This window comes from Scomber japonicus, chromosome 15 (assembly GCF_027409825.1).
Source record: "Scomber japonicus isolate fScoJap1 chromosome 15, fScoJap1.pri, whole genome shotgun sequence".
NCBI lineage: Eukaryota > Metazoa > Chordata > Actinopteri > Scombriformes > Scombridae > Scomber > Scomber japonicus.
Window position 1 is genome coordinate 16,774,965 of NC_070592.1, and position 26,178 is coordinate 16,801,142.

At 39.5% G+C, this 26,178-nt stretch overlaps 1 protein-coding gene across 2 annotated transcripts; it reads left to right on the forward strand.

The window, feature by feature from the left end:
* The first annotated feature begins 1,214 nt into the window (after positions 1-1,214).
* fam91a1 (family with sequence similarity 91 member A1) lies at positions 1,215-24,864 on the forward strand. Of its 2 annotated transcripts, none has more exons than XM_053333742.1 (24): positions 1,215-1,465; positions 2,883-2,967; positions 4,419-4,570; positions 6,105-6,162; positions 8,273-8,340; positions 8,664-8,777; positions 9,267-9,357; positions 10,499-10,561; positions 10,812-10,918; positions 11,079-11,117; positions 13,096-13,208; positions 13,786-13,895; positions 14,281-14,393; positions 14,527-14,613; positions 14,726-14,855; positions 16,623-16,771; positions 17,491-17,625; positions 18,566-18,679; positions 18,833-18,905; positions 20,371-20,517; positions 21,715-21,816; positions 21,972-22,095; positions 22,197-22,266; positions 24,046-24,864. In XM_053333742.1, exons 1-24 carry the CDS (start codon positions 1,394-1,396, stop codon positions 24,229-24,231), a joined length of 2,502 nt encoding a protein of 833 aa, XP_053189717.1. In that variant the 5' UTR covers positions 1,215-1,393; the 3' UTR covers positions 24,232-24,864. The 2 variants fall into 2 exon arrangements, with proteins under 2 accessions (XP_053189717.1, XP_053189718.1); XM_053333743.1 differs by having other exon boundaries at positions 14,284-14,393.
* The last annotated feature ends 1,314 nt before the right edge of the window (positions 24,865-26,178 follow it).

Genomic DNA, 26,178 nt, shown 5'->3' on the forward strand with positions numbered 1-26,178 from the left:
CACTTGGCAAAAGTGGCAAACGAGTGTGTATGTGCGTCTTCAGTAAGAATGAATGGGCTTGGAGTGTAGAGTCACACACAATTCAGCTGTGATGTTGGAAAGCAGACAAATGCATCACTGGTTTTAGTCTTTTAATGTAATTTGTTGATAAGAGAAATAATATAGAGTAATGTCAACTTTGGGTGTTCATCCCAACAACACCTGACCTCTTGTATCTCTTTTATTAAATTACATTTTCAAGCAGTAGTCTAACATTGAAAACTCAAGATTTTAGATGTGAAATATTTCTTACATGAAAAGATGGGTGCACTTCCATCCACAAGACCTCAGTGGACTGGATACAAAAAAAAAATCAACTAGATTCAAAGGAGTAGTACTTGTACACTGAGTCAGCGCTCTCCTTTCCAGGGATGGAGTTAGGGGTGGCTTTTGGGGCTGCAGCACCCAACGTTTTCTCAAAAGCTCTGAGTCTTTAAAAAAAAAAAAAAAAAAAAAAAAAAAAATCTGGTTGAAGTTATTTCTTCTGACAGCTGCTGACTGAATCTGAGTGAGTTTATAACAGTTTTAAAACTTCTGAAGACATTTCAGTTGAGGCAGCGTTACAGAGTGAAAGCAAAAATGAATTTAATATTTTTTACTTTACTTTTAATGTAATTCCCTATTGTTATTTCTATGTGCATTGTTTTTGGAAAATTGTTAATAAGGACCAAAATAAACTACTACTACTCCCTACTAATGTTTGCATCAGTCATACAATCAGTCATACAATGCAGTAAAATTAAATTCTGTGCATGTAAAAAAATTGTCCCCAGCCCTGGGCGCTCTGGGCTTAGCCCTGGATCTACTCAACTTCTAAATCTGCTCCACACTTTTCTTTTTTTTTTGGTTTCTTTTTCTTTATTTGTTTGGGTTTTTTTGTTGTCAACATTTCACTAACTAGGCTACAGGTATCCTTAGAAAAATAAATGAATTAATACCAAAATAAATATATAAGTCAAATAAATAAATATAAATAAGCAATACAATATATTAAAGTATAACACGAACATAAATTAAGATAAATAGTGAATAATATAAAATAATAGTGATTTTTGTTACATAACACAGGTATGTGTTCTGCTCTATGCTCCTCGAGGTCCATTCATAGCGGCGGTCACGCCTCGACAGGAAGTGACGTATGTGGCCACGAGCGTGACGAACAGCCCTTTCGAAAATACAACAAGGAAGTGAAGGTTTATTGTAAAGGAAAATAATCACCGGATAAAACATATCTTCAAACCGGGAGCAGCCTCGCTCTGTTGTTGGGTGTCGGGGGGGTAAAGTCACCGTGGACTTTCCCGTGAGCCCGTTTCAGATCGTCTCTTAGAGCCTGCTGTTAGCCAGCCAGCTAGCGATGAACACGGACGTGGAGTTTCACATCAGGCAGAATTATCCGTGGACCAAGCTTCCAGCTAATGTCAAACAGGTACTGTGCTTTAACCACACCGCGGGTCAGGGGGAGAGGCGAGCCCCGCTGTGTCCCGGAGCGAGAGGCGAAAAAGGGGGGGTGGGGGGGGCTGTCAATGTCACCGCGGTGCTCTCCTCTCTCTCCAGCGGCTGGCATTGTCGCACCACCCGCTCCTTCCTCTGCAGAAGGTTTCACTGTTCAGCCATAACTGACCCAGCGTTATAGTGCAGCCTCTGGAGCTCCGCTGCCTTTGCTGAGCAACACTGGCATCACTAGACAGGTTGTTTAATAGGTGGCGCCACATGATTATAGCATATGTTTGTGTCACCTGCAGATGCTGCAATCACACCTGTGTGCACGGTTATGTTTTGGGGACTTGCAATGTCGAAAAATAGGAAGGATGTTATAAGCTATTAATAGTCGATAATAGCGGCTGCATGCAGTTTGAGCTGCATCTGTCCCTGTGTTCTGTTCTCCAAAGCAGGGTTATATAAACTCATGGGGCCCCAGACCTCCAGGGGCCCTGCAAGTCCAAGTTGCATCAACTGGTTTGTATACTAATTAAACTAAAAAGATGGGAGATGCAACGATTCAACTTTTTACTGATTCTGATATAAGATGTATCTTTATTGATCCTCCTTGAGAGAAATAAAAAATTTACACAGCAGCACGGTGGAAAAAAGTAGCAGTGTAAGGGTGAAAGTGATAAATAAAATAAAATACTATATACAGTAAACGATCTCTGTGTAAATGCATCTGCAATGTAAAAATGTGAAATATGCAGACATTCCTCAGATGTGTGCAATGTTCCTGGGATTAACATAGTAAGGACAGCATGAGTGTTTTTACTGGGATTGGGAGGTATTGGGAGCTGTGGTGTTGTACAGTCTGATGGCTGATGGTGTGAAAGAGCCCCCCAAGCACTGAGGCATGTGGCTACTATACAGAGTATCAATCTATATCAATATTTTTTCAAGTTATTGGAACAGTTTACATGAAAGTTAACATAAGGCCAGGGGTAACAGTAGTGCTAAAACTCTGAATGTAACTGTGAGCAAAAACATTGATGTTCATTCAATTGAATTTAATGTGGATCACTTCCTGGCTGATACCTGATCTGCTTAACAGTGTTGTTGCTGATAGCGATTTAGTGTACCCAATTGGTGCAATCAGAGAAAATTGTGAGTTATGGATTACTAAAGCATAACATCAATTACTGCCCAGCCTTACCTACTGGACCCTTATTATTTCAGATTTGCATTATCCCAAATTTATGTATTTAATGAAATAAATCTGGGGCCATGTAATATTCCACCATACAAAAACTGTACACATTGCACAGGCAGTAGGAGGAAAAGGAGGGTTAATGTGTGCCCAGAAGCTTATTTTTGTCCTCACCCTTGTTCCTCACCCATGCTGTGTTTTTCCTCTGCAGAGTTTGGGGAACTCTCAACGTGAATATGAGAAACATGTACTGCTCTACAGCATCCGCAACCAGCTGCGATTCCGCAATAACCTAGGTGAGCAAACTTGTCCCTCACACCTGTGCCAAATGTACACCTTGTACTGTGGACACATCATGCTTAAGTATGACATTAAAGGGTTACATTAGCATTTCAGTATTGTGTAAACTTGCAAGATATTCATTAAAAAAAGAATGATCAAAATCTGTGCAGGAGATATTCTGACTTTTAGTGTCAAAGATGGATGAAGCAGCAAAAATTCTGGATCCTACATTTCCTACAATGCAATTTAGTAACATCTTTTATTATACCTCATTCATGTCATATGGACTGGATGGTAGATTAATGTGCGTGTTTACATCATTGGATGTATGATTGCAGATGTAGTCTTGTGAAGGTTAAAAGTACTGTGCAATTAACAATATAACACCATGCTGATTCATTTGGTGATATTTCCTGATGGACATTGGCTGATGTGATGCATCCATGTTTATTTGATTTTTCAGGCACTTCTGTAATTGTAAACAACGTAAGTCGGATACATAGGATTTCAAAAGAATTCCTCAGTTTGTAGTTACACCTTTGACATCAGTGTATCAGCTGGTTGGAAACTGTTACTTGCGGTACCTTCAATATGACATAAACATGGCATTAGATCCTCCCTACCTGGTAAACAGCAATGTTTTGCAACTTCCTCAATGCAGCAGTAAATTGTTGTGTCCAAGCCCAAGTTGATATAAGTTTGATGACAGAGCTACCAGTATTTTCTCAAAGACTCTAGAAAGTCCTGTCCAGAGAAGAAGAAGATATGATCTGCAGTCCTCCCTGGTTGAGTAGGTCTTCTTGTGATACATGAACTGTATGAAATCAATAGAGGGCCCCTTTTAAAAGAACAAATTATTTTGCATTTTATGGCTCAGAAGCAGGGTCGGATTTCTGGCACAACTTCATCTACTTCCAAGGCGAAAGGAGAATGAAAAAAAAAAAGTCTAAAGAGATCAAAACTCCAGCAACACATAGTATATTGAACAATTTATTATTGGTTTATATGCTACTATGTTTTGGCTTTGGCTTTCAAGCTGAAAAGCATTGATCTAACAATAAAGTTGATCTTTAAACTACAAGTGTTGCTGGTGTTTTGACCTCTTTTGCATTTTATGGCTCATGAATAAGTAAGTAAAGTTTGTATATGAGCCAGATGTGTTTGTTGCTGCAGCAGACAGGCAACAAAGAAACATGAAGTTACAGAAATGCTTACTTTCCCCTCTTGGTACACTTGTATGTGTGTGTGCTTGTCTCCAATGATCAAGAAACTGATTATATTACCAATTAAGTAATGTCATTAAAAATCATGTAATTATATACACTTAATTGAATCATTTGTATTATTTCCCTTGTGACCTTCTAGAGGTTGTTTGGGATCAATATTCCTTTTTTAACCTGCATTGATCCAGTATAGATCGACTAACTGCTGTGTGTCTGTGTGTGTGTGTGTGTTTTACGAGCAGTGCGCCACGTGAGGAAGGATGAGCGTAAGTATTATGAGGAGCTGCTGAAGTACAGCCGGGAGCACCTGATGCTGTACCCCTACCACCTGTCTGACATCATGGTCAAAGGGCTGCGAGTGACTCCGTTCTCATATTACATAGGAATCATGGAGGTGAGCAACTTGTGCCGCACTGCAGAACAGAGGCGGTGAGATGATTGTTTGATGTGGAAGGGCTTAGCTTTAGCTACTTATTTTACTACTGTTCTGTTATTATAAAATTGGTAGGCAGCTTTTCACAACACCTGACCAGCTTTGTGCATGCACCATGTGAAAGCTCAGGTGGATTCTCAAGACTTGCATTGATTTTTTTTCTTTTTCTTTTTCTGAACCTCAAGATACTACCATTGGTGATTTCACAATTCCGTCTGCTCTGTTCTCTTAGAACAATGAGCGGGGTAAACTCAAAGGCACAGAGCAGGAAATCTTATTGTGCAGCAGCAACAATTCTCTAATTAGTTTGGAAACATCCACTCTCTGTTAATTTAAATTGAACAATGTCCACATTTTTGACATCCCTGGAAACCACAGCGGCAATTTCAGACAAAACAAGGATTCCAAGAAACCAGGTTTTGTCGGAAACAATAATAAGATCTGAGCTTCTTATAGCTCCCTGTTGTCATGTGTAATGTGTTCTTTGTCACTTGGAAAATGGTAGCATACCATATTATATGGTAGACCTGAATAGATCTACTGAAAGCTTTTTCTTTTGTGTTAATTATTGTGCAGTGAGCATTTATATAGAGGAGAAATGTGTATGTCATTAGCAACCATGAATGAGTCATGCAATTAAAAATGTACTTAGAGAGATGATGTACTTGATTTTTAATAAATCATTAACCTATTCTGCAGTTTTGAAGTAGATTGTATTGTAAAATGTTTCCCATGCTGATAGATTTGGCATCAGTCAGGCACTAGGTGTCAGTCAGGGTCCAGTGAAGCCTCGTACACCAACTTATGAAGGCACTGAGGATTGATCCCAGGACAAACACACCCAGGGAAAAGCTGCACTGTTTGCTCTGCAGTCAGTTTGGGCTTTGTCTGCGTGACGGCTCGCTCACACTGATAAAGCTCATTCTGGTGTTTGAGATCGGAGCAGCCAGGCTCACAGAGAAGCAGTCTGTTACAGACTTTAACCAGCCGGGTTCTCCTTGACTCCTGACAGTCTCAATTAGATTGCAAACACTGAGCCCATGTGTTCATGCGGCCTGAAAGATCTCGTTTAACAAATAATATACAGTGATTTTAGTTTATTAGAGATACATTTCTTTACATAATGCAATCCGATATATTTCACAATGTGAACAGATGTGACCAATATGCCCAGTGTTGTTTCTTGGCTCATGAACATGAGTAAAGATGAGCCATTTTCATTTTTAGCTCATACAAAAAGGCTTCACCCACTTTTTGATGCATGCTAAGCTAAACCTGCCTGAGCTTTAACTGTGGACAGTAAATTGCCGACGGCTATGTCATGTTCTCATAATCCCTCTTAAGCACTTAATGAAAATGGGGAGTTGAAATTAGCATGGCCGCCCAGATCTGCTAATCCTGTTATTAATCAGAGGCAGGGGACATAAGAGGGGAGAGAGGAAAAAATTAGTTTAATTCTTCTTTTCCTTTTCTTCTTTCTTTTTTGCACCTCCAGGATATTATGAACAGTGAGAAGAGTTACGACTCCTTGCCCAACTTCACTGCTGCTGACTGTGAGTTTTTTTCTTCCTTTTTTCAACCCCCCTGCCTTCTTTCACATACTGTTGAAATGACTTTACAAGGTTCTGTGTACCTCCCACTCCTCTCTGTGTGTCTTCGCACTACTTTTCTACATCTTTATCCAGTTCTTTAAAGGGCTGTCAGTGTATCAGGTGGTAGATCAGGTACTATGAAAAGATGCAAAGTTTCCAGAAAGCTCATGTGATCATTCTAAAATATTATTAGCCTTTTCTGTATTATTCATAGTGCATACAGCTTTAAACCTGTAATGAAACTAGATCTGAATCAGCATTAACAGATTATTTGATTGACAGAAATTTAATTTGCATCTGTTTGATACATATATTTTTTCTTGCAAAAATGCCAAACATTCATTGGTTTGAGCTTCCCAATTATCATTATTATCTACATCTCTGTGATTTACATAACAGTAAACTGAATATCTTTTGGTTTTAGACTGTTGGTCAGACAGAACAAGCCATTTGAAGATGTCACCTTGGGCTTCAGGAACCTGTTACAGCCATTTTTTGTTTTTTTATTATTTTCTTACATTTTTTTAGACAAAATGATTCATTAGCCGATAATTGATAATAAAAACACTCAATTTATAAATTTATACCATGTGCTTTTGTCAAACTGCATTTATAACACAGAACATTTATAAGAGTTAAGTCAATCCAAATGGTTTATTTGTTTGTTTTATTTTTAAGATGGAAATTCACCCCCCAGTGGCTGCCTGTTGAAAGGTGTAGCCTACCTCTTGTTGTTTATACAGTTTCCTTGAGAACTGCATCTGTTTTCCCATGTGTTTATGATTTCTTTCTGTAATTTGGTTTTCAAAATACTTGAAGTATGAGTTTTTTTAGGGAGTCTACCACTACCTCTCTTGAATTAATATCAAATCCTTCCCTGATCTATTGGCTTACAATAGCAATAGTTTTCTTACCCACTGACTTGCATCACTAATACAAGTAAAAATGTCTTTGGTTTTTGGATTGACTGATAAATCCTTTTCTCATGATGAATCAAAATTGCTTCTCAAAAACTGTAGCTTTTGGCCCTGAAGAGCTACGGCAGAAATTATTGCAAAACCCAATTAAGATTGCGTCAGAGCTGAAAGTCAAGTGGATGGGCAGTTGAAGGGTTGTTTGACTTTCTGCTGTCTAGCGAAACATACTTTAGCGTTAGCCCGGCCGTCAGTGACTGAGTGCTGGCATTACAGGACTTTCATGCTGTCGAGACAGAAGGCTGCCAGCAGGCTGTCGGGAGCCGTGCATGCTGGGGCCTATCTCCTCCGATCTCCCTGAGGACTTTTGGAAGTGTGTCATACAGTAGTGGGTGGATAGAGAGGCAATGAGTATGTGTGTGTGTGTGTGTGAGAGAGAGGGAGAGAGGTTTACGTGGGCGTGGTGTTGTGTGTTGTGTCTGTGTCTTGGTGGAAACAGCAGGATATGCTTTTTTTTCATTCTGCTGCGTTAGGAGTCCGAAATCTGAACATCCCTTACTGGTCACTGCTTGCATTGGCAGCCATCCCAGCACATTTTGCTCTGCCCCTTTCTGGCCTGTACAGAACAAGTTAGAGGAGGGGCACCTTTGGCTGGTGGTGGGATTTAGAGACAACATTTGCACATGTCAGCACTAAACTGATTATAAAACTTTTTGCTATATGGACTAGTATTTTCTGTGACATAGAAAAAATGCATGCATGTTATTTTCAGAAATCCATGTATGTATGTGGTGTTGTGCTTTTTAAAGTGTGTGTCAGTCAGTCAGGGGGATTATCTCAGTGCAGGTTTGTGGGCTTTGTGTGGACATACTCCCACTGCAGAGTTTGGATGAGTCACTGTTACCGCTCGCAAGGTATCTCTCCAGTTATTGGAAATATCCTGAAAAACAAAAATTTGCTTCTTGCTGTAATTCTCTCCCTTTTTTTTGTAAAGCCTCAGAGACTGTAATCAAAAAATGTCAGACACACTTTTCCAGCTGTACTGCAGCCAGATTTATTTGCTAGAGTGTTAATGCGGTGCCATTACAACTTCACGGCTGCTTCACTGAGGCATGATTGAGTTTTACTTACTTAATAATTTTCCTATCATCCCACAGGTCTGAGACTGCTTGGCATTGGGAGAAACCAGTACATCGACCTGATGAACCAGTGCAGGTCCTCCAAAGTGAGACATGTTTCTATTATAACAATTATTATAAAATAATATTTTAAGAGAATTCATGGTGTCTAGATGCAGCCCTGAGATTTAATGTAATAGTTGAATTGTATTGTACTGTTATTAGATGACCAACTGCATACAGAATATGACACACAACTTCATTAATGTAATTACAGCAGCTATTATATGTAGCATGCCCAAGCTAAAAATCATGAAGATTGTTTTTCCACCAATCATCTTCACCGTGACAATATCAACAGTTGCTCCTCATGAGATTTTAGTGATTCCAACTCGTCTTAATTGCTTCCATCATTGTCTCTTTTTGTCAGAAATTCTTCCGTAGGAAATCAGCACGGGACCTGCTACCTGCCAAGCCGGTAGAGATCTCTGTGGAGCCTTGGTGGGTGGCGCAGACGGGCTACATCACTGAGGATGATATCAGGGTGAGATTATAGTCCTTCTGGTCTTTTCTTATTTTCTTATTAGTATTAGACTTCTTCCTCTTTATTCCATTGAGTGTTGTCAACACAGTCAAATAATAAACAACTTCTTGGCATAATAATGCAACACTCTTCACCATCATAGTTTTTTCACTTTTCACAAGTTTATTGGCGTGATTTTTGTCCTAACTTTCATTGAAATTCATCCTCGTTACCCAGCAAGCTACAGCGATTTATCCCACACGCCCCTGCACTGCATGTGGAGATTTCATCTGACTAAAAATAAATACCTGCCAAGTTCCCAACAGTTCTTCTACCTACCAGAATAAATAAAATCAGTCTAGGAATACAAACTGTTATAATATGCAAATGTATTCATCCTCCAGGAGACTGCACTACCGCTGTAGTTCACTGGAGGCGATTTTTTGACACTCATGGAAACAAACATGTAAAAGCATATTCTAATATCGTCTGTGTCTGCTGTAATTACAGATCTGTTCTCCAGCAGAGAAGAAAGCCATCGATAAGATGATTGATTCTGGTCCTCAGCTGGCTGGATCAATGGAGTATAATGTGGTGTTAAGTGAGTCGCTGTCACAAAGTGTCTTCCCATTGAAAACAAAGATCTACACATGTTAAAACTCAAAATGTCATCGTGCTAGCTAATTGCCCTAATAACACATCTTTAATTCCTTTAATATTAAGCACATATAATGTCTTAAAATGGTAAATGGACTGTCCTTATATAGCACTTTTCTAGTCTTATCAGGAGGAAACTAACCATTCATACACATTCATTCACTGTTGACACAGCAAAAGGAGCCGCCAAACCGCCAAAATACTTAATAATATATACTTATATATTTTCAAAAAGTGAAACAAATTCAGTTCTGCTTTCTAATCTCCTGTGACACGATTTTGGATGTTTTTTTTATTTCTAATGATGCAAAACACTTTTTTCACCCTATATAACAAATTCCCTTCCTTAATTAATATCCACTCCATAATTAAAACTGAGGATGTAGTTAGATGTAGTGTTGCTTCTATGGCAATAGTCTGTCTCCCTCATTAATGTAAATCTTTTTTTTTGTCTTTTGTCTTTAATGTCCTTGTAAAACAGCATTTTGAAAATTGTTTTATTTGATCACATTGAGGAGCTCTGATGGATTTCTGTGTTGAATCTGTGAGTGACCCCCTAAAGCTCCACTCCTTGTGAAATATTGACTTGGGATCAAATACAAGAAAAAAACAACAACACACTAATATGTAAATAGTTTTCTTATTATGAAAATTCCAGCAAGGGTCAAAAGTCATGTTTAGTTAAAATATAAACATGAAGGCTGATGCTAAGGTTGCAGTATGAGATCATCAGGGTACCAGTATGAATTTCAAAGAAGCAGCAAAGGGACCGAGGTTGTGCCTGCGCAGTTTAAATGTTTATTAGAGAACAGTTTAACAGTGATGAACCTCTGCCCACTGGAGTGATGGTGATTGAGTGGGAACAAATACAATTAAATACAGGAGACGCAGGGTGATTTGAATACAAGTAGCTATTAAAATGAGATTTTATTAGCATAACATTTTCTAGCACTATTTCCTGGTTAGAAGTAGTTCAATAATTGGATAATCTGTATGGTAAAAATAGTTTTTCTGAACATGGCAACAGAGATAAATAGAGGCACAATTATGTTGAAAGCTGTTGTATGTTTGTTCTTTCACTCCAGGCTTGTATAACCGGGGCTTCATCTACTTGGATGTGCCTATATCTGATGACAGCTGTATCTCAGGTACGTGTGTGCGTGCGTGTGTGCGTGTGTGTGTGTGTGTGTGTGTGTGTGTGTGTTTTTGTCTGCTGCAGTGTACAACTGTGAGACCGTAAGCGAGTATTATGACTAATTTGACTTGATCTAATATTATAATATTTTAAAAGAATTGAGAGGAAACAGTTGTACTGCAGCAGAACCAAAGTTAAAGAATGTAAAAAAAATATTTCAGGAATTGTTTGCACAGTTGTTCATCACTGTTTGTGTCTTTCAGTTCCCCCACTGGAAGGCTTTGTCATGAACCGCGTCCAGGGCGATTACTTTGAAACGCTTCTCTACAAAATCTTTGTGTCCATTGATGAGCAGACAAACGTAGCAGAGGTAGGCTTTAAAAATGTGTTTCACTGTGCTCCCTTGCTGTTCTCATTGAATGAAATATGTGTGTGTGTGTGTGCGGACGTGTTTATTGATCAACTTTTCAACCAAGCCCTATTTTTTTTTCTTTTTCTCTCCTGATCCTTCCTTCCCCTGCGCCTCTCAGCTGGCGAACGTGTTGGAGATCGACTTGGACTTAGTAAAGGTGGGTACCCGCTTGCTGGAGAATGTGAGAGTCCTATATACTAAACTGCTGCCTTTCACAGGAGGATGGAAAAATGGTAGATCTGGGAGGTATGATTCCCACTTTCAAAACTGACACTGACAAATGAGGAGGTTATTTTCCTGGGTTCCACTGTGACTTTCAAAGAGATTTGCAGAAATACCGTTTGCTTCTCTGTGTACTTGAAGGCCACAGTGCAGCAGCGTTGTAGACTGAAAGAAAAGAAAGAGAGCAGTGTATTTATTTTTTGCTAAGTGATGTTTTGGAGCCATAATGAGATTTTGATCATCATCAAATCTGGTATGTTTAGATTAAACCCATTTTTCAGTGATATTTGTTTCTTGTTCTTTTGCAGTAGGCATTTGCTTTCCAAAGGTATGCCATCATTAAATTAGATTTTCGGCTTAATATGTATTACATCATTTTATTACAGCAGAACATTGGCATTGCTGTCTATTTTTCCAGTCTCATGCAGTTCAGATGAGTGCAAATCGGAGTATCCTAGCAAGTATTTCTGCACAATTTGTCTGTTTTCTTTCTGGATCACTTGTACAGACACACACCTGAGAGGTAGACTATGACACACAGACACACATTGTTTCTGATTTGATCCATCATGCCCCTTGACACTACCAGAGGGATGAGCAGGACCATTCCACTTGAATTGGTGCGAGTTTGACCTAGTTTCACTCAGTTTCCTATTCACTCTCTATCAGACACAAAGCCAAACTCCCTCTCAGTGTTAGGACTTCCAGTGTGAGGATCTGAACTCGTCTGCCCCTCAGTTTTATCTCATCCCTGCTATTGAAAAGCAGCACTTAAGAGAAGTGGTTGAAGGCAACAGTGGCAGCAATTATCCAGGAGAAACCCTGTAACTTCAGAAATGACTGAGATGTCTGAGAGGCCTCCTTTGTGGACAACGTTCCCCATCGTGACTTGAGTTTAACTTTCTCTCGTGTAATGACTACCTCATGACCTGGGTCACTTGAAAAAAATTACTTTGCTATGCTTCTTTAGACATGATAAGAGGATGGCTAAGATTTGACCTCAGCTTGCACCACCAGGGCATTAAGGTGTAGAACGCAATCAAGCCCACCATACTTGACAAGGGTGGCCTGTTGAGTCTGAATAAAAGATTTTGCAGCAAGTTGATGCCTGTATACCTAAAATAAATAATGAAAAAGCCAGCTGTATGTTAAGTGCCAAGTACAAAGTGGAAAGTACCTTATCCAAAACAGTATTCTGACTGTTTCTCAAAAACAGACATTGATGAATAAAATTTGTGAAACTGCAGCCGGCTCCTTGTATCCAGTGAAACAAGTCTATCAGAATTTGGCTTTAGATCACGTAAATTAAACTTTGTTCAAATTGTAGCTATATTTATCTGTCCTTTGTATAGTCTTATTAGCACTAAAATGGTCAACCCCATTTTATAATAGAGTGCAGAGTAGTGTGAAACATTAAAACAGCAGCTAAATAAAATAAAAATGTTAGAAACGGTCACAAAAGAGCCACTACTACATTAGTTTTATGTTTTTTTGTATTGGTGATTTATATTTTTAATTCATGTAGATGTCTGACTTTTAATGTGAGTTTTTTTCACTATACTGGCAATGAAGTTCTGTGTCACCTCCTCTGAATGACTTACCACTTTAAGTCAATGTTATAGGAGAACTCCAGCATAAAAAGTTATAGATGAAGCTACAAATTTCTCCACTGACAGTCACAAGATGCGTTAGGTTGAATAAGTGCTGGAATCACTCTGTATTTCAACCTCATTGTTGCTCTCCGTCAATGTTCAGTGACCAAAACTAGTAAACTACAATTTATTTGTAATTGCGTGAATGCACTCAGCCTTACAGTTTGATGATGTAACATGAAAAGAGTGTCTTGAGTACCTGACAAATGGTGTCAGTCATGTCCTGTGTGGTCTGTTGACTGTATTTCTACTGTGTTTCAGAATGCTGTGTCCATGTACTGTCGCCTCGGCTTTGCTGTAAAGAAAGGACAGGTGATCAGCTCAGAGCAGCTCCATCCTACCTGGAAGAACGCCCCGTCTCTCAACAGACTCAAGTATGTAGAGGCTGACCATTGTGCATCTATTCATTCTTTTATTCCACGGAACAAATCAAGCAGTAGCAGTATGACACAATATTTTTATCCATTGGAATCCCATAAGTTGAATTCATTGCAGGGATGTTTTTTCTATGCATGTTAGAACCGCACATGCAATTTTTTTTAAAAACAAAATGTAGAGATAGGAGACCAGCTTGTTTTTTAATTACAACGAAAGAAGCAAAATGTTACACTTGTACTTAAAGTATGTGAGGATATTTACTGTCTCATGTGGACAAGGAAAATTGAGGTGGGGGAGTCAAAAATCCACTCGTCCACCTACATCAATCTTGTAAATCCTTCATTCTCCTTTAGGAAAATTAAAATCCTCTAAATGTTTAACATTTTGAATTAGTTCAGCATCAGAGCTTTAATGAAGCACTCAACTGCCAAGAGACTGCAGATGAAAACTAGCTTGTGTGAAATGTCCAATTTGTCAAATTATAACACTTACATTTAAAATTGAACATGCTCCCTTTATAAATAAAGTAAATACTTGGTCTGAGTGTCTAATCGACTTTGTTTTCTGTGTTAGGAGCACCATGGACCCTCAGAAGATGCTGCTGTCCTGGGAGCAGGGCAGTCCTGTCATGGAGGGAGGCTCCTCAGCCACCGACACTGACACCACCAGTCTGGAAGACCAAGGTCTGGTTGATGGCTGGACTCAAGACACACAAACACAAGCATTTTACTGCTATGCATGCACATAAATACACGTACTCATGTATGCACACAAAGCACTTTCTGAATATTACTGCTAGAGTTTTGAAACAGCAGTGCTAATTAATCCCTAAGAAAGCTCAGCCATGCTTCTGAAAGTCATTCTCACATTAATAGGTGTTTGTCTAAAACAGTCTTGTTGTTGGTGTAATTTTACATTTGTTATGCTTGTTAAGTCGCCACTGTAGGGTCGCTCATGACTAACCATCAGAGTGACTGTTCATTAACCACATGTACATGTTAATACACAGTTTGATAGTGTTGTTTAATGTGAAGACGTTGATGTGTGCTTGCCTTTCTGTATATGAAGCAGACACAGCCAGCGTCAGCAGCCTGAGCATCCCCGTCGCACCCACCAAGAGGATCGCCTTCCTCTTTGACTCCACACTCACAGCTTTCCTGATGATGGGCAACCTGTCTCCGGTTAGTGACTGAAAACATACAAAAAGACAAACACACATTCTCAGTATATTAAATGCCATACAGAAACTGAGTTGTTTTAATTACAATGAAAATTGATAATTGACATTAACTCAGTTCTTTGTCTTCCTATTAGAACTTGAAGAGTCATGCAGTGACCATGTTTGAGGTGGGTAAGCTGTCTGACGAGACTCTGGACAGCTTCCTTGCTGAGTTGGAAAAGGTGAGCAAGCAATGGAAAAAAAACAATAAGTTAATTAGTAAATTATTTATAGCTTCTAGGGTACAAATGTAAATTTTGTTTTAACTTGTTTCCTGGTTCCTTTGTCCTCCAGGTAGAGAGCACAGCAGAGGGAGAGGCTCAGCGATACTTTGACCACGCTCTGACCCTGAAAAATACCATCCTCTTCTTGCGCTACAACAAAGAACTCACTCAGGACCAGGGACCTGATATCCCAAATATAGGTTACTACACAGTTACAAACTCTTTCTCAATTGTGGGTGAATACAACAACACCCAGAGGTGTCTTACTCCTTTACAAGTCATACTTGTGTTAAATAGGCCACTTTGCAGAGCAGATTTGATTTTAGTACACAATCTGAATTTATGAACATTGATTTTGGTTTCCCTAGCTCCTTAACTACACGCTAACAAAAAAGAAACACTGTGCCTGTTTTCTGCAGTAGGTTTTCTCCTGACAGGTGATGTCATGAGTGATAAAAATGCAGAAAACATTTTGTAATGGCTGTTTTCCAAAAGCACTATCAAAACTACACACACACACACACACTGCTTGTGTGGCATGACTTTAATCATAAAGTATGGTAATTGTACAGGTAGTTGTCAAGGTAATACTGACATTTTGTTAAATTTAGCAACAACAAAAAAGAAAAAAAGAAACTGATGAACTCTGGCTTCTGTTCAGCAACTCTTTAACTTTTTTTAACTCACTCTCTTATTACGGGAAGGTGAGGTGTCATTGCCAGAAGATGATCTGTAAATTCCAGCCAACAAATAATCTAAATGATTAAATTCTTAAACTGTGTAACTGATCTTGGAAAATCAACAAGCACTGAAGAATTTCTGTATTCTTTTCATGTGAAAGTTTTGGATAAGGCTGGAAATTCTTTTTGAGGGAACAATGATCGACTGTCTGTTTAGCCTCTCACCTGTGTCTGGATAGTTTCTCTTAAATATCATCATATGTTTCTGGCTACAGAACCACACTATACATCCAGAGTAAAGCTTTATTGTCTTGAGGGAGCACCAGAGAGTAAAGTCCTTCAGTGATGATAAAATAAGTGTTTGAGTTACTGTGTTGCTGCCATTGTGCCACCAGATGCTGCTTATTTGGTTTGGCTTGGTGCCTCGCTTCTGATTGTCTTATCTCTCAGTCCTCCTCAGCTGCTGCTCCTGGCGTCTGCTGGCTGCTAAGAGCCTGCTGGCTAAAGTATCACTAAGCTCCAATTGATACAAGAGTCTAATGATGATCCTGATAATTATTCACTGAAGGAGAAATGAAAATGTATATTCCTAATGAATGTACATTTGTAAACTTTTAACAGACCAAATTCTTCTTTTCTACGACGTGTCACATGAATGTGTAATTGAAAATGTCCATCACAGAGGCTGATACTGTAATGCCTTTTGTCATCAGGGAGCATATATGCAACTATAAGATTTAGATAACATGAAACAGCACTCAGTGCGCTTGAATCAGCTGTTGAATGCCATTATTCCTATATGTTGTGGATAAATATCAGTTCCTTTCCCCTTTTGACTCTGTCAAGTCTTTACTATTGAGATTCATCTGCAAACCTCTTAGCTAGTAATGATTTATCTTGTAATTATCAGTAACTCATGAACACCTCTCAGATTCATACCTTAGAGGCAGGAGGTGTCTGTTAAATCCAAGAGTGCCAAGTTGACACTTCTGATATGATCTCACTTTGGAGGGAACGCTTGTCTTCACATCAAGAAAGAGACTGTGCTGAACTTTCATGATGTCATCCATTGCTCCTCAACAAAATATCTCTCTGTTGCATTCACATTTGTCACCTCACAGAATCTTTATCTGTCCTTCCTCCTCTGCATCCTTTCATGCACTTCTGGTACATCGCAGAAGGCACACAAACTATATACATGCATATTAACGCTTGCATTAATTTCCTAACCTTTTTTTTTTTACACCAACTCTCTCTATCTGTGTCCTCTGTTTTTTCCCCTTATAGGTTTCCCACTGGACATGCTGCGCTGTGAGAGCCTGCTGGGTCTGGACCAGGCCACCTGCAGCCGTGTCCTCAACAAGAACTATAAGCTGCTGGTCTCGATGGCGCCGCTCAGTAACGAGATCAGACCCATCAGCAGCTGCACGCCTCAGGTATGATGCCTGGAGGGAGAGAGAGCAGAGGGGATATTATGTGGCATGTCGGGATGTTGGATCAGATGTGTGTGTGTGTGTGTGTGCGTGTGTGTTAGGATGTATGAGCGCTCTGTATGTTTGGATTTTAGTTGGCAGTTCATGGATTTGTGCATGTGTGCACTGTTTGGTTGTGTGTGCCCTCTCGCTGTGTGTACACACTTGTGTGCCCAGGGTTATTTGTGACTGTGTGTGTATGCTTTGTGAGCACTCAGCCTGCAGTTGCCCCCAACAACAAGACTACACAAAGAGAGAAAGAGGGGGGTGTGAGTAGAGAGTAAGAGGAGGGAAGGGAAATGGGAGGCTCATGAGTAATTCCTCTGCCTGGCCACAGTCCAGCTCTCTAGCTGAGCTCAAAAAGACAGAGGGAATGAAGTTAAACTCTTGTTGTGCCATTCACGCTGCTGTTTATTCTCACACTGCTGGGAATTGATCAAGTAGAATTCAGTGAATTGTTTCTTTGTTTTGTGCTCACACCTCTAATAGCAGCTTCAGTGTTTACTTCTTAAACAGAAGAACACAGACTCAGCTATTCATCCTTGTCTTTATGTTGTTTTTTTGATCATTTGAAATATGTACTTACATGAGAAATGAGATAGAAAAGCATGTGTTTGTGCATTACTTCTGCTCCTGTATATGTAAGTATGTTTATATGTGTTCATGTTTGTTCCTCCCTGCAGCACATTGGCCCGGCAATCCCCGAGGTGAGCTCCATCTGGTTCAAGCTGTACCTGTACCATGTGACCGGCCAAGGCCCGCCGTCTCTGCTGCTCTCCAAAGGCTCCAGGCTCCGCAAACTTCCGGACATATTCCAGGTTAGCCCGGATTAATAATTAATCAGGCTTGTAGGTACATCGCTGAATAAGTAAATGTATGCTGATACAAAAATAAGAGAAATAAATCTCCCTTTGAAGTCATATAAGATAAACCACACACACAATAAGGAAAATAAAAGTCTGCATGTGATCAAAGATGTGACTGGATACTCATTCATCTTTGACGCATACCTTTTTCAATTTTGACCTTGGCTTTTCTGTTGGGAGGTCAACCTTTTGTTTTAAAAAAAAAAATGCACCTGTTGTATCACAATCACAGCTGTATTGTAGCTCACCACACACCTGCGTTTTCCTCCTCTGTGGCCTCCAAGTTGTGTTGGAATCTCAGAGATATCCTGGGAATGTGAGACATGGAACAAAAGAGTACTTAATGCAATAAATTCTCAGGGGACAACAGGTAATATCATGGAAATGGGTCACTCTTTGGTAACATGTTTTCACCTTCTTGTTTTTCTTCACAGTAAGTCTGGCTGTAGTGAAAAACAGACTACTTGTCACAGCTAAAAATTACAATTGAAACCAGGAATAAATAAGTTCAGAAACTGAGATCTGAAGTTCTGACTGAGCCTTGCAAAAGTTGTAGCATGTAAAGTGCGAGGCAGGAATTTTAATTATTTTCATCACTGGCATAGTGGGAGGTTGGCAAGTTGACATGTTGACTTCAATAGACGATGGATGTTTCCTCCCCATCAACATTATTTTTCATTTCCCACATTGAATGATTTCTAATATAAAAAGTAAGTTCTGAGGTCAGATACCTGTATACATTTTAAAGAATCTTAAGGAACTTAAAAAACGTATTAAGTTCAGAATTATTCAGTTTGTTGCTCTCATTATGCTGTGAACCATTAGGGCACACTACTGATGTTTCTGATGCTATTACCAGCTTTGGAAGAATCCTCTCTTTTTCTCTGTTCAGGGCTACGACAGATTGTTGATCACCTCCTGGGGTCATGACCCTGGCGTCGTCCCTACGTCCAATGTGCTGACCATGCTCAATGATGCCCTCACACACTCTGCTGTGCTCATCCAGGTAAATGGGCTTTTTTTTAAAAAAAAATAGGGGCATCAGGTCATCTCAGAATGAACATTACATACTCTAATGTTCTGTATTTTCAGTAATTCACATAATGAGCGATTAAATCTCACTGTGTGGATATTAAATATACCTGTTTGTAACTCGCAGGGTCATGGTATGCACGGCCATGGCGAAACAGTCCACATCCCTTTCCCTTTTGATGAGGAGGATCTGAAGGGAGGTAAATTGTTGTGTGCTTATATGTTACACTTGTTTATGATATGTCAACCGTGTAATGAAGAATAATTCAGTCAAACAAATAGAATTAGTACAATCCTGGAGTTAATATACTAATATAGTTGTCTGCAAATTATAATGAGGAATGCTCTTTTATTTCCATGAAAACTAATTATGTTTGTGTAATTTTCACAGAATGAGAAGTGGTAATCAATAAAAGGTCATAATGTTTTTATTTAAAAGTAAAGTAATGACGGATTTAGCTGCAGTCACAAAAGTATTTTTGATCAGGTACGCTTAAAAAAACCAAAAAAACCAAACAAACAAACCCTAAAAGGCTAAAAACCACAGATTCTCACTTTCTGACTTCACACTGAGAGTGTTCAGCAAAGATTCACAGGTACAGGGCACACTTACCTTGTGTAAAGAGCAGGATTAACAGATAACATTGCAAATTTACACCAGTAACATCAGTATTAGTATATTCCCAACGCCTCCACCAAGCAATGATCCTCTCTCTGGTGACTTCAAATATTCAGTTTGGCTTTAAGGTTTTAACTCGACAAACATTATGGGAAGGATTTGAATCTTCCAAAGCCTTTTCTTTCTGAATCTGTGTCAAGCTCAAAGGGAAAGTTCAGTATTTTTCAACCTGGATCCTATTTTCCCATCTCTTTGTGTCTAAGTGACTAATGGGGACACCCGTTTTTGAAATTGGTCCTGTATTGAGCTAGAGCTTTGTTAAACAGGCTGCAATGTAATCTGATGGAACAATAGCAACACATCAATATCCATCCACTAAAAGTGCTTGTTTTTACCACTGACAGGCTCAGACTGTTCTTAAAGTGTCTGACAACATTATGGAAACTCTATAGAGAAATATAAAGTTTTTCTTTATCCTTCGCTTGATCCGGTCTGTTTGTCTCGCCCAAGGAGAAGTCTCGTTCTGAATTCTTGTGAGAGTTGACTTGTTGAAATTAGCTAAATATTCGACCATGACTTTTTATTAAAATTTTAATTACACAACACTAAGCTACACTTTCTGTACTCCAATACAACAAACTCCTCCCAGCAATCCTCTCCAACTTTTTCATTGACAGGCCGCTATTGCCCCAGAGGATTACATTGCAGTCCATTTCATGGCTGCCAGTGTTCTTGCTTAGTGCTGGACCGATTTCAAAAACTGGTTTCCCAATTAGTGACTTAGACACAAAAGATGGGAAAATAGGATCCATGTTAAAACATACAGAAGTTTCCCTTTTTAAAAGTAAAACTAAAGTCCCATCCTCCTAATACGCTTGCTTTCAGATTCTTACATCATTTAAAGAAACAGATTTCACATCTTATGCAGTGGTCTCAATAGGATTATCTGTAGTTTCCTATTCATCACTGTGAGTGCTTTGGACTGTCTGGAGTTCAAGATTGCATGCCCATTGGTTGTATTTTCTCTCTATCTACTTCCTGTGCAGAGTTTTCCTACTCCAACATGTGTGTGCACAAAGCACTGAAGAAGCTGAAAGAGCAGGTGGACCTGGAGCACCAGTGTGGCTACATCACCATGCTCAACTCTAACAACAGGCACCGTCGCCGGGGCAGCGACAGCACCGAGTGCAGAGGTAACACAAAAGCTTCTGACAATATATGTGTCTGTGTGCACAATGCTGATGTATGAGTGCAGAGACAAGACATAGGGCCCTATTTTAACGATCTATAGCGCATGGCGTGAAGCGCGTGGCGCAAGTGCCTTTGGGGCGGGTCCAAATCCAGTTTTGCTATTTTAACAGCGGAAAAATGGTCACTGCATCAGGCGCATGGTCTAAAAGGGATGGACTTAAGTCCCCTCATTAATCATAGGCGTGTTTTGGGCGTAATGCGTGGTAAACCAATCAGAGTGTCATCTCCCATTCCCTTTAATATCCAGGAGTGCTGTCACTTTGGCGGATTGTTAGTTTGATGGTGGATTTACCAGGATTGGTCACATGACTAAATTGACAGTTTCATGGATCATTACTGCGATTGACTGATTCTGATACATAGTGGCACGTCATTGTGACTTTTTTTTAATATGTTAATGTACATCATAATATGAATTCACATTGTGGTCCTTTTATTTGTGATGTTTTGCATGTTTGTGTGCTGCTGCATGCCCATGTGTGCATAACAGGCACAGAGATATGCGCCAGTGACTTTAGACTTGTTTTTTTTTGGTCAGTAGCGCAATCGCTTTCCTCTGCCTCAAAATAGCGACGTGCCTCTACCACACCTCATTTTGAGACCAACACGTCTATAGGCGCACAGACTGGTGCAAGTGCATTTACTATTTAGACAACGTGGGCGCAGGGCGAGAAAATGACAACTGCGCCGGGGGAAACTAACAAAGACACATACGCCACGCCCGCCATCCGCTGTGCGCTGACCGCAAGATGGGGCCCATATAGTTGAATTAGTAACATGGCCATTGGCACTGATGGTGCAAATTAGATAAAGATTGCTCACAGTCCACTTTAATTATGCTGTTTGTCTGCATAATTGTGTCCCTTATTGTGATAGCCTTTGCTAATGGACACAGATCGAACATTCTTAGCCTTTACCTCTAGATTTCCCCATACTGATGTGATCAGTCAGTTTTTGTTTAACATTTATTCATATAAAAGTGAAGTTTATTTAATTTAAACAGAAATTATTTTAAAAGTTGTGCTTTTTAATGAAGCTTCTTAACTGAAGGACGTTCAAGCTGTAATATAACTGATCAGTTCCCAGAAACAACTTTCTGTGGCTTAATGCTGATGGATATTTGTTGCTCTTTTTCCAAGGAGACACCCATCTAGGTGGAGGCCTGGACACCAATGGCAGCACTGAGTCCTTTGAGCTTGTAACAGAGGAGAACAATGGAGAGAGCAAAGGAAAGACGGACAGTAGGCCTCCTTTTTTGGTTTATTTATTTCCTGTTTTTTAGAATATCTTCAGGTAACTTCACTTAGTCAGACGTTTAAGAGTTTGATGTGTCGGCAGAGAGGTGAGTTAAGTGTGCCAAAGGTCCCATGTCACATTCACAATCCTTGTCTTTCAGCTCTGTCAACCGAAGATGAGTGGGTCCCTCTTGAACTGTGCTTCGGCATGCCCCTCTTCAGCTCCGAGCTCAACCGCAAAGTATGTCGGAAGATTGCCTCGCACAAACTGTGCAGCAACGAGAGGTAAAAGGAAACCACCCACAATTCACTTTTGTTTAAAACACTGAGAAGTGTAAAGATGGGTGTTTCAGTGCAGGCAGACTTAAGCTTTTATGTCTTTTCAGCCTTCAAGAGCTACTTCACTCAAGCCGAAAGCTATCGCTGAAGGTGTTGAGCTTCGTTCAATCATTCCAGGTAAAAACACTTATCTGTATTTTGCAGGTTGCTACCAGAGACTAGACTCGGCTATTCACCAAAAAGAAATAAAAATAGACAGTGAAAATATTAGTAGTCAGATTTAATTTACAGAATAAAATTGTGGTAAGTAATCAAAAATAATCATATAATAATCATATTTAAGTTAATTTAATAGCGGTTGGTTTAATCTGTTACAGCAGTGATGTGAACCAACTCATGACCACTATTATGACCAGTACCAGTATTTATTCTTTTTAGTCACAAAGTCAAATACAGTGTGAGGAAAAAGCAGTACTTATTGATAACAATATAACAAGATATTTACACTATGATCTTGGGAAAGATTTCTTTATCCCTAAAAGAAAAGCAATATAATTAAATCTTTTGTTTGGTATAACAAGCAAAGCTAAATATGAGCACCACTAAATTGTCATTTATTTTAGTGTGAGATGACGAGATAATGTCATTGCTGTGAGATAATGGATAATGGTGCAGCATGTAGAATTTAGTGGCATCTCGTGGAATGGACTTGGCAGATGTGGAGTATAGTATTCATTAGTATGTTAATTAGTGTATTATCACCTGAAACTAAGAATCATTGTGTTTTCATTACCTTAGAATGAGCCCTTTATATCTACATAGGGAGCAGGTCCTCTTCCATGGAGCCTGCCATGTTGCACCTCCATGTTCTACAGTAGCCCAGAATGGACAAAACCAAACACTATTTTTAAAGGGGGCCTTGCACATTTTTCACAAGCTTCAGGGCCACTGTAATTTCTCTTACATGCTTGAATGGGGAGGGGTAGGAGAGGGGTATTCAGCTGGTGGCAATCTTCAATCTCACCACTAGATAACACTAAATTCTACATACTGGCCCTTTAAGACGACTTTCAGAGATCATGACTGATCTCGGTAGCCACATCATCAAACCTCATCCTGCTTTGAATTATATTCTTGCACCTTGCATTAGTTAATTATTATTTTGTAGGCAACTAACTTATATACTGTGATCATGTGATGACCCAAAGCCAGTTTAAGAATAGACCTTTAGTTGTTGATAAATAAAGCGACTGTAGTTTATTATTTTATTTTATTGAGATATGAAAGAAAAAACATTAACATATCAAACATAAAGTAGTGTTTTTGTACAGGTTCTGCATGTACTGTGAGTTCAGTGTTCTGAAAGTCATGAGAAAGGAGAAGAAAAAAAAGACGTGAGATGAATCAAACAAAACAAGATACAAACATGCAGCACAATTATCATATCTAATCTGAGTGGAACAAGACTGAGATCTGCTTTGAGATAAAAAATAATCTGTTTTTTTTCCTGCATGTTTTTCCTTTACCTGAGTACTGACAGACTGCCAAAATGTGTGGATGTGTGTGAGGGAGAAGAGAGAGATAAAAAAAATCAAGATAACGTGAAGCAGAAAATGAAATGGAAGATAAAAATATACTAAGGAGAAAGGCATGGTGAACACATAGTTTTAGTTTTGAACATCCTGTCACAGAGCAGCCGATTTTCTGTAGATAAACTGTAACTAAACGCGGATCCTGCACATTTATATACACATTTTCAGCAACATGATTTAGTGTTTGGAAGGCATCGACATTTTATAAATACTCTACATGCAGGCTATAAATCAGACAGGAACAATTCTGCTCAGCCCCTCCCTACTTTTTATGTCCTGGAGAAATGTATCCTTGTCCCACATTTCATCTGTTCCTGTTCTATACCTGGTATCCTGATCTGTGAACTTTGCCCTGTGTTGGCAGGACGGCATTCAGCCCTCCGACCTGGACAGCGGTGTGTCAAACCCTCTCAGTCAGCCCCCGGCAGAGTCTGGCGTCCCCCTGCCCGCCCTCAATCTCCTCTTCAAGGACGGACAGCTGAAAGAGTGGAGTGGGCGGGCCCCTCCTCCTCTGGACATCTCAGCCCTGCAGAAGGACCAGCCCACATAAACTACTTCCCGAAACATCCAGATTTGGTCACAAGGAAAAAGGCTAATCAAAATTTCTTTGAAAAGGACCACCCAACTCTCACAGTGTCACTGAGGAAATTCTTATTGGAGGTTCAACCTTGTATCTTCACATCTGGTCATGAGGAAATGCACTCATTCATAAGCCCCTGTCCATCAGTATGCAGTCATGGCAAAATAAAAGCCACACAGCAATTTATCTCCTGTATGAGGAACCATCTTTCTGACAGTTTTGCCAACACTAATACAGATCCCCCTCGCTGTCCCCCTCTGTGTTTCCTGGTATTCATAACAAGGCAGTGTTATCTGTTGGAGTGGTGCTATTATCACAGTATATAACAATGATGCAGGTAAACAGCATATAATCAGGAAAGCCATGTAACTGGAAACCCAAGCGCTGTTCTCCAGTGACTAGCCCCCCTACCCTTCAGTCAATGGATGTTTTTGTGATCCTTGAGAGTGGAGTGTGAAGTGGTTAATATTGTATAGATGTTATAAAAATGACCCACAAAATAAACAAAGTGTTGAACAGACTTCTTCAGAAATCATTTGAAATAATACATATTGTAGGACCAAGTATTTGGATTTACTCAGTCACATCTGAGACAGACCCCGTTGCCTCCTTGTGTTGTCTCATGTTAAGTGATCTGATGCATGATACTGTTGCACAACATTAGAAATACTTTTCCTCTTTACTTGTAATCGATATTGGGGGGGGGGGGGGGGGGGGGGGGCGCATTCATTATTTGCACTGTGCAGGATTTCCTGTGAATGAAGTAATGTCATGTAATTCTTTTATTTCTTTTTTTCTTTAAAAACATTTCACATTTCATGTAGTGTGCACAAAATTTTAGAGCTCATGTTTAAGAAGTGTTTCCTCTTGTAAAGTTAGAAGTTGACAGGGCATCAGATAAACTGCTGTTTGTTTTTTTTATCCTTTTTTCTGCAAAACATTCTTTCTCAGTACAAGAGAGCACCAAAGACCATTTTTTCCTGTATAATAACTTTTTTTTAAACTTCTGTTTTACTGCCTTTTTTTTATTTTGCTGCCTTATTACTATCAGCCAATCAGAAACCACCAGGTCTTGGATCAAATCTATGGATTTGATTTGCTTTTGTTGGGTGTTTTTGCTTTTCTAGTCTCTTTTTTTAGATTTAACAAATGATTTATGTGCATTTGATTGCCTGTACATAACCATTGAAATCAGCAACACTGGGTCACAAACTATCACTCATCACCCTTCTCAAGAATTACACAAAATAACAGAACCTAATTTAGAGTAGATTGGGAACAGTCAGGTCTGTGTGTGTGTGACCCGGCCCTGTTGTCTGCCAGTATCTCTCACTGGATCCACTCCAGTTCAGTGCAGTGCACTCTTGGCCGACCCACCACACTCTCCAAGGGATTCTGTTTACACCATGTTTTGAAAAATGGGGTTTGTAGTCTAGAGAGGACTAGGCATCTTTGCTATAAAGGCTGTCACAGACCCATGGGATAGAAATGCTAATGCTATGCCCAGCGTCTCAGAGAGATGCGATGGCCCAAAAAGTATCTGAAGTCTGTCATGAATTTTTTGCAAGTCTCCGAGAATATAGAGTATGTTTTATTACATTTAGAATGGTAACCCATTTAGTTGAGTTTCTTCCACGTCTTCTTTTTGGAAAGAATCTGCCTTCTGCAGTTTTTGACCCACTTGTGGTTTTTGTTTCTAATAACGTGATGCTGATCCAGAAAAAAAAGTAAAAACTAACATGAGGTCCCGTTGAAGCATGATGACTGTGTAGAAACTGTTGTGTGTATGTTGTGTATGCGTGCGTATTGTACACCTCACACTTGGTGTGTTTCCTTACACGCCTACCTTTCACTATAGAGTCCCCTTAATCCTGCCTGTCTGTTATCTTTACTGTAGTTGCAGTACTTGGTCATCCC